Below are 9,317 nucleotides of genomic sequence, written 5' to 3'. Positions count from 1 at the left end.
TTAGTTTTTGTAGGATCAATTCTACTCCCTCTATTACTATTTATTTACAATTTAAGCATAAAAATATTATTTTTAGTGAATTCGACACCCGTCAACTCAAGCCGACATTTTGAACAATTAAACCCACTTCCACTAGTTCAAATAACATCTACTTCTTCTACACTCGTTGGACTGGACTACCCTACCCTAGCAATGGGATCAGTGGGTCCAATCCTATTCTATTCTTTTTCCTATTTTCTACTCCATGGAAGCCTGAATTTCTTCTAAGGTACGTCCCTTCGTCTCAGGTACCAACTTCCAGATGAACACTATCGCTACTACACAGAATATAGCAAACATCAAAAATGTACCTGCAAAACCAACAAATTAAGAGCAAACCAAACCTGTTCAATACATCAAACATTTTCGACACGGATTTATTTAAATTTGAAAATCTTTTATATATTTGGAAGACCATATTTATCATCATATATTGTGTCGAAAAAGGAAGATTTAATTACCATATGAGTTCCAGTCCATGAGAAAGCTGAAAGTAAAGGAAACAACCCAAGAACCACCCCAGCTGACCAATGTTACGAGGCTGCCTGCAATGCCTTTGATGTGGAGAGGGAATATCTGCACCACATTCTCAACTTAATCACCCCTACTCATTCATCAATTCATTTAAAAGCTAATGAAAAAACTACATGTTCTTGTTTACCTCAGACATTACAATCCATGGAATTCCACCCAATCCAAGACAATAGGAGCCCATATATATCTGCAAAAAGAGGATGTGTACTTAAGAGTTTCAATCTCAACATTTGCAATCTTTTCTGTCCATAAAATAAGAAAACAGTTTATGGTTTTGTTGATTTACCATGATGCCAATTATTGTAAACATGGGACCCATATCAGAAGCCAATGCATGTTCCTGTTGAAGAAAATACAGTATGTCAAGAGATAAACATGATCAAACAAATTTCAGAAAGTAACAAAAGATTGCAAGTTTGATAAAATATACCTTCAAACCGAAGGAGGCTCCAGTAAGTAGACTGCCAAGGAGCATTCCACTTGCAGAAATCTGAAACAGAAATACACATTTTAATATGAATTTTTTATTAGTTATTTAACAATCTGTATAGATTTATCTACCATTAAGAGAGGCCTTCTTCCAGCTTTATCGATTATAACAGCACCAAGCGAAAGAACAATTATCTGAAGGATCAAAGAAACATGGTTTTATGTTATTGATAGTGGATCAAAATAAGAGAATGGGAGGGAGAGAAAAAAAAGATTGAAACCTGTAAACATGCATAGAGAATGCTTCCAACATTTGGAGGAACTCCTGAAATGAGAGAAAAATATAAATTGTCTCTCTTGGTGTCATTGGACATTTTGGGATTCGGTCATCATCCGAACTCCAATCATTATATAATAATATAGAAATCAGATTACCTGCAGATGTAAAAATTTGGTTTGCGTAGAAAACTACTCCATTGTAACCAGAGAACTGTTGGAACACCATCAGTCCAACTCCAATCTGTATGCCATTTGTTGAGCATAAAAGGGAAACAAAAGAAAAGGCATTAAGTAAGTGAAAACAAGCGAAATTGACGACAGAGAGAGTCGAAATCCGTAAAATAGCAATCGTAATATCGTGTTGCCATACTTACAATGACTAAACGTAAGTTTCGTTCGAGAAATAAATCCAACACAGTGGCTTTTGGAAGATGCTGAAGTGTTACCAAAGATTCCTATGACTTAAAAAAATTAGTCTCAATTCCCAAAATAAGGATTAAAAAAGGGGGAAAATGCGATTGAGTTAAGTACTTCTATTGCAGCTTCTTCTCTTGAAACATCAGCAGTATCTCCACGAAGCTTCTGAAGTGCAGCATTGAACTCAGCTTGGCAGCCAACCGTTGCCTGTATACCACACAACTCACTCAATGATTTTCAAGCAATGAACTTCTTGATACTAAAGAATGTGCAACATTTTTTCAAGTTTCTAGCCTATGTCGAGAGCATATGCAAATATGGGTATAGAGTTATGATTCTTCGAGGACCCTAGTTTTTACAGTAAGAAAGTGATCTTACCAGCCATCTAGGGGAATCTGGGATGAAATATAGCCCCAAAATCATAACAGCACATGGAATCATTCCTGCAACAGAGAATCAACTTCAAGTAAACCAAATGAAACAATCAAATAAGACTAAAATCTGATTCTAATTTACAAGTTTATCTTCCCATGAACACAATATATGTAGTAACTAACTTACCAGTTAAAGCCAGTGTTCTCCAAGAAACAAATGCACCTACTGTATATGCCACCAGCAGACCAGTGGAAATAGCAACCTGCCAAAGTAGATTTAGTGTAAAATCATCAAAGAAAAAAAATGGCTCCCATAAAGTTATGTTACTCGAAGATAGTCGTGTTTTAAATATGGGTATGTGTTCGAAGGATATGTGTCAGATATGAATAACACACTTGAAACACTTCAAGGGAAAGTGATAAGAGTTCGAGCAACTTTGATACCTGATGTACTGTTAATAAAGCCCCCCTAAGGTGTGTTGGGGTGATCTCAGCAATGAAAACCGGCACCTATAAAACCAGGAGTGTTAAAGAGGATATAACACAATAATAAAATCTCAATTAGCCTAAAATTTCATATAGAAAGTGAAGGTATACCACATAGGAGTTAACACCAATCCCATATCCTGTTAAAAATCTTCCGACATCTAGAGATAGAGGTCCCTGGAAAAAAGAACGGAGTTCATTCAGCAACTTATCGAGGTAAGAACTGTTACGGAAATTGATGGAGAATTTTTTAACATAAAAACAAACCAGAGATAAATAGATTATGAGCCATCCTGCAATGGAGATGATTGATGACATCTTCATAGTCTGCAATGACAGAAATATAGAAAGTTTAAGCAGAGAATTTAGTAATCAAATGTTGCTTAATCCATAGGATGATTATACAGTAACAGGATATGTCCAAATGTAATATGTATATGTTCATGTCTCCAACACCGATATGTTCAATTTTTTCATAATCTTTCTATATATTCTGCAGATCTTTAGAGGGTCGTATCTTCATAATCATAGTTAGATGTAGGTCGGATATGAGTACCCCTTTACGGCCAATGAGGTCAGCAGCACGCCCGCAAGAGATTGAACCAACCATTGCACCGATAGTCAGTATGGATCCAAACATTGAATACTGCAAATAGACAACAAAGTTTCAATATTTTGTTGCGGATATTTATATACAAAACTCACTCCTGAATTCGGGTAACATTAAGAAAGAGATAAACTAATTTCTTGCTCATGTACCTCTTCAGAGGACATTCCAAGTTCCTCCATTATACCTTGCTGAGTAGGCGAAGAGTATCCTATCTGAAAAACAAAGAAAACCCAACAAAAAAATGATCAGTTCATTGACAAACAATAACTGAAAAGCTTGTTAATTGGCTAAGATGATAGAGAAACTTACACTTGAGCCAAACTCAAAAGAGCCCATCACTGCAACAAATGTGCAGAGAATAACCATAAACAGATTCCCATTATCGTGCGAGTTTTGTTGTTTTTCATCTTTATGAAAAAATGGCTGATACAGGCTGCCACTTGATCCTATCTCAATATCCTGTGAGTCCGCCATTTTCATCTTCCTTATGAAACTCTTACCCTGCACTGCAGTCCTTAACCTGCAAACTGAAGACCAAAAAACTAAGAGATGCATCAAGCAAGAATCTGAAATATGAAAAACAAACTAAAACCGGCCGGACCTGCAATTTTCCCTTCTATTTTTCCTGCGTTTTCCTACAGGCTCACATGAATGAAGGAGAATCTTTTATGATCCTGTTTCAGCAATATAATTTTGATGGAAATTACATAGACCAGAAAGCAAAAATGGTAAGTCCATAAGCTTCAGCTTTTGCATGCTTCAGTATCCAAAATCATGCATTTATATGGTTTGCAAAAAAGAGAAAATAGAATTAGCCAAGCTGTAAAATGATAAAATCCAGGTACAAAAATATCTCTAGTCTGTCCCAGATATTTGTCATATGTCCATAAATATCAAAGTGAAGATACATATTGGATTACTCATATAATAGTCGGTTTCATGCATATTTTTAGGATTTTCTTTTAAATATAGAGCCTGCAATGATTGCATTTTCGTCAATGATTTTGGACCCACATCAAAACTAGAAGTGTCCAGGTATGGCTAGTTAATGACTTTTTGGGTATTTTTTTGGCCAACTTTTGATCTCTGCCCATACATTTTATGCCACCTTCATCCCCCTATTATCTCTTATTCTATGATTCAAAAGGCAAACCATCTCTAGGAACTTCGTAAATAATTACAACACTGCCGCAAAATAATATACAATTTTTCTATAACATATCATTGATAGAGTTTAGTACTAATAAAGTTCCATTTCTGAAATTATTTATGGAAATGGATCGTTTCTAAAAATAATGATGGATATAGACTGAAAACTCAAAAATGTGTTGACATGGACATATTTTCAGAGGATATCCTAGAAAAATGCTTCCACATCAGTGTTTTTCCCTTGAGTCAGGCAAAAACACGCTGATGTGGATGTACTTTAGTCAAAAGCGCTGATGAGGATGTGTTTTTGGCCGTGTAATCTCCTGTAGGTTATTTGCAAATTAAGATTTAGGTTTAGGGTTTTAAGGTTTGATCAGAGTTTAGAAAAGTTTAAATCAGGGTATTAAGTTTTTAATTGTTTAGGGTTTTAGGGTTTAATTTTTTTAATTGCTAAGTATTATTTTAGAAAAAATAATTTTGACAAGATGTGTTCTGAAAAAATTATTTTGATGAGCTTATCGTACTCTTTGTACTTCAGTCGAATCATCCCTGACACCGGGATGTCTCTCGTAACCAGTTCATATCGATTTGACCTCCGTAAATAATATTCGGAATCACACCCAAAAAATCGTAACATATGACTCCTCAATCAGCAGATTGAGCGAACCCGATGAGTACGGACCCATCCACCGATAACCTCAACTATAACTACACGTCCTCCAAAGTGATGGCACACTCCCCATATGAAAGATGAAATGTGTGTGTCTTAGGTCTCCATCTCTCCACAAACGCGCTGATGAGTTTCAGTATAACATCCGTAACCCGTGTCCGTCGCCGAAACAGGGTTACGAAGTATTACCAAAATTTACAGAACAAGTACACATAACTCATGTCATTTATTATTCATAATCAAAACTAATCATATCGTCCCTTAAATGGACCCTCGAGGCCCAATTTAAGCATTAGATGCAAGTCGGGTGTAACACCCCTAACCCCATCCCGTTGCCAGAACAGGATCACAGAGTATTACCAGTCATTTTAGTACATTTACACTAAGACATGAATAAATGAAATTTAATACATCCAAACATAGCTTTAATGAGCCCACAGTACCTATTAAACATAGTTAAAATAAACTGGGGCTCGACTGTAAGCTTAGAAAATTTCTCGTTTAATTTTAAATTTTTCGTCTTTTAAACAGTTCCACACGCCCGTGTCCTCAGCTCGTGTGCAACACTGACTTTAAACACGGCTATGACTCATGCCCGTGTAGCCTGCCCGTGTACTAAACTGACTTTAAGGCACAACCGTGGCAACCAACGCACACGCTCGTGGACTAACTTGGTTGTAACTATTTAGGTGCAGGGGACACACAGCCTAACAACATGCGCATATATAAGCCATGTGTCTCACACGGCTTGGTCACACGCCCGTGTGACAAACCATGTAGACTCGAAATGAACCTTGTATTTTAAAATTTACCAACCCTGCAATTTGTGGACAACAAGTACTACAAAAATTTCTTCATTCAACCAATCCAAGTATAACTAAACACACTTAATACTTATTAAACTATCATTTCATAATCTAACACATATACTCAATAATGCCTTAAGCTAACCATTCAAAGTTGCACCCATGTGCCATTGTATTCAATTCAAAATATTATACATTATAGTATTCTCCTTACAACTATTAACTATCTATTATCATTTTTCATTAACATAACTTATAACCAAAATAGCATTAAACAACCTAGGTACATGCCAATCATCATAGATAGATACATCACCAAGTATTGAGTTCGGGAGTTGGCTCGGATGCTGAGACTTTTTTCTACTTTGTACCTAACCTGAGCACGGAAAGAAACCGTACGCTGAGTATACACTCAGTGGTATTTCTATAAACTAATACTCGAACAAATAATAAACTTTGTATAAACATTCTAACTTAAACTTTTACTTTCATAATCTTAATAACTTCGTCTTTCAAATTCATTTCGTATATTTTTTCATGTAGGAAAAGAAATTCATAAATATTTCATATCATTCAATATCATTCAACATCATAAATCAGTCATTTAAACGATAACATTTAATCTTCAGTACTTTAATTACCCCTATTAACATGACTCGGACCTGAACAGATACACAGATCCAACCCACACACCGGGGATAAGGTACAGTGTTTCATTGGCTGATGCCGGAATACACTGTAAGAGTAATAAGAATAGAGATGTGAGAGTGATAAGATACCACAACAGTACTGAGTACCTCTTCAAACGAATCCTAACAATCCACAAGAATCGGCACATACAAAGGTCTCATCAACACATAGTCGGAATATCCCTGAACACTTCCAGTCCTATGGCATGCCAATTATATCCGACTAGCCCGACACTGTTAATAGGGTATTTGAATCATTTCATTTTGGAACAAAAATAGTAACAATTTCTATCACATCATTTATCATACATACTAACCATATAAAAATAATAATTACAATTATTAAATTATTAAGCATAGTTTATAGAAATACAAACCGAAATTCTCGAGTTTACTCGATATCCTCGTTCACTTTCTGTAACACCCCTATCCCGTAAATCGTCACGGAATAGGACAAGGCGTTACGGAAATCGAAAACAGATCTTAACAAAGAAAATTTTGAACATTCTCTTGAAATAAAGATTTTTTTATTTAAATAATTGCTAGACACAACCAAAGGATCGAATTTCTAACTTATAAAATTAAACATCCAAAAGATGCCATATTCGCATGGCTTAAATATCGTTAACCAAAATATCCTTCCACTATTAGTCTATTCTATACATGCCTTAAACCTTAATGATATACAAACTTTATCTACTCACATGATAACTCGACAAAGGTGATGAAATCTCCTCGACTTCCAACCCAAGCAATTTCTCTAAAGCCCTATAGACATAGGAAAAACACACAGAATAAGCTTTGAAAGCTTAGTAAGCCTTAAGCAAATAAATCATTTCAATGATTATGGAAATTCCATATCACTAATCCGAATTGAAAAATAATCTCAATTGCATATACATTCATAGTACTCTTAAGTTCATATAACCTTATTAAATAGCTTCACTTATTTATATTTACAAATAACTTATGACTATGATTTTAAATTCATGTGATAACTGCCAATTCATTCGTATGAACAAAACTTGCACATATCCAATACATACCAACCAAAACATGTCATATTTTTCCATGTTTGATTCATGGAACCACAAGGTCACATGTCAAGCACATATAGCATATATTTATCTGTTATTTATCACGTCTCATTTTCACATGGACTACATACATCTGACCAAGTTTATTCAATGTTCACAACATAATCACATAATCACTACAAGCTGTCTTACTAAGCAGCAGTCACTAAATTATTTATAACTGGAGCTACAAAACTCCAAATTATGTGCTGTTAATTTTCCCTAAAAATAGACTCATATATCTTATATCCCTAAAATTTTCAGAATTTTTGGTTTGACCAATCAATACCAGATTTTTCTTAAATTTTCCCCTATTGCACTGTCTGACTATTCTGACCATTCTTCACTATAAATCAGATTTCTCATTGTACAGAATTCAAAATATGTTCTCGTTTATTTCATTTGAAACTAGACTCATTAAGGAGTCTAATAATATAAATTTTATCTTATAATCATCATTGTACAATTTACAATGATTTTCTAAAAACAGAGTAGGGGATTTCGAAGTCATTTTGACTCTATCTCACGCCACTTCAAATATCTCATTATCTATAATTCTTTTGCTTACATGGTTTCTTTTATAAGAAACTAGATTCATTAAGCTTTAATTACATAATTTATTCAGCTTCTAATTCCATTTCCACAATTTATGGTGATTTTCCAAAATCACGCTACTGTTGCTGTCCCAAGCAGATTTATTACAAATTTGCTCTTTCACACATTCCTTGTATTCAAATTATTTAAACATGTATATCATGTCATTCAAGATCGAACTCATATAACATAGGCATTAAAATGCTTCACTATTAACTTCAGTTCAATTGAAACGAATAAAATACAATATCATATTCACATTTAATTTTCCATGATCATAATCACCTAAAAAAAATAAAATCATATACTTCCACAAACCTTTCCATTAAGGACCAAGTGTTTATATTTGAATATAAACATAGAATCACTTCACATAACTTCACACATTTACCGAATGTATCACGATCACATTTATAGTCATAACACTTATTCACAGATGCATCACTTTATACATTTATAATTTAATTCAAATCAAAATCGCATACGAGTACATGATACATACCTGGCCAACTTAATATGTAATACACTTTCAATTTGTCATCTTAGTGTAGGATCTTGTAATTGTATACTTTTATCAAATTCATCGGCACTTAGCCTGCTAGGTATAAAACCCGAAATTATATTACCAGCACAAAGCCTGCGGGACTTTAGCCCGAATACATTTCCAGAACGAAGCCTACGGGACTTTAGCCCAGATACATTTCAAGCACGAAGCCTGCAAGACTTTAGCCCGGATACATTTCTAGCACGAAGCCTGCTGGACTTTAGCCCGGTTACATTTCCAGTGTCTTGCATATTTATTCACATGTTAACACATTTCACATAACATATCACATTAGTAATTCAATTGCTTCATTCGAATATAAGCACAAAATGTACACCTACCCTTTAACTTTCGGTTCCATAATCATACACAAAGAACATATAATTTTTTCACTATCCCAGTTTCACTTTTAATAACCATTCGGCTATATGCCATATTCACAAATTATTTCACACACAACCTCGATCAAGTAGGAACAATAGTCACAATTCATCTATTATACAAATATCCCATTCTTTGATTTTGTTTCATAATAGCTATTCGGTCACCACATATATACCATTCAATTCACATTCGACTTTATACAAACAAGTACAATAAAATTGTATACACATATTACAA

The 9,317-nt window shown here is 34.4% G+C and overlaps 1 protein-coding gene across 1 annotated transcript; it reads right to left on the bottom strand.

Annotated features, from left to right (window-relative positions):
• LOC108463973 (sugar transporter ERD6-like 8) lies at positions 1 to 4,040 on the bottom strand. Its single transcript, XM_017764010.2, has 19 exons — positions 3,770 to 4,040; positions 3,478 to 3,695; positions 3,318 to 3,380; positions 3,115 to 3,204; positions 2,826 to 2,885; positions 2,670 to 2,735; positions 2,517 to 2,582; positions 2,260 to 2,335; positions 2,077 to 2,141; positions 1,813 to 1,905; positions 1,656 to 1,736; positions 1,438 to 1,522; positions 1,284 to 1,327; positions 1,135 to 1,197; positions 1,004 to 1,063; positions 860 to 913; positions 701 to 760; positions 501 to 615; positions 1 to 350 (listed from the first exon to the last, which is right to left on the bottom strand). Exons 2-19 carry the CDS (start codon positions 3,646 to 3,648, stop codon positions 238 to 240), a joined length of 1,425 nt encoding a protein of 474 aa, XP_017619499.2. The 5' UTR covers positions 3,649 to 3,695; positions 3,770 to 4,040; the 3' UTR covers positions 1 to 237.
• Positions 4,041 to 9,317: the final 5,277 nt, after the last annotated feature.

Source organism: Gossypium arboreum, chromosome 13 (genome assembly GCF_025698485.1).
Source record: "Gossypium arboreum isolate Shixiya-1 chromosome 13, ASM2569848v2, whole genome shotgun sequence".
In the NCBI taxonomy this organism is placed as follows: Eukaryota; Viridiplantae; Streptophyta; class Magnoliopsida; order Malvales; family Malvaceae; genus Gossypium; species Gossypium arboreum.
Note: the sequence above shows the minus strand (reverse complement) of the source record. Positions and strands in the feature narration are given on the sequence as shown.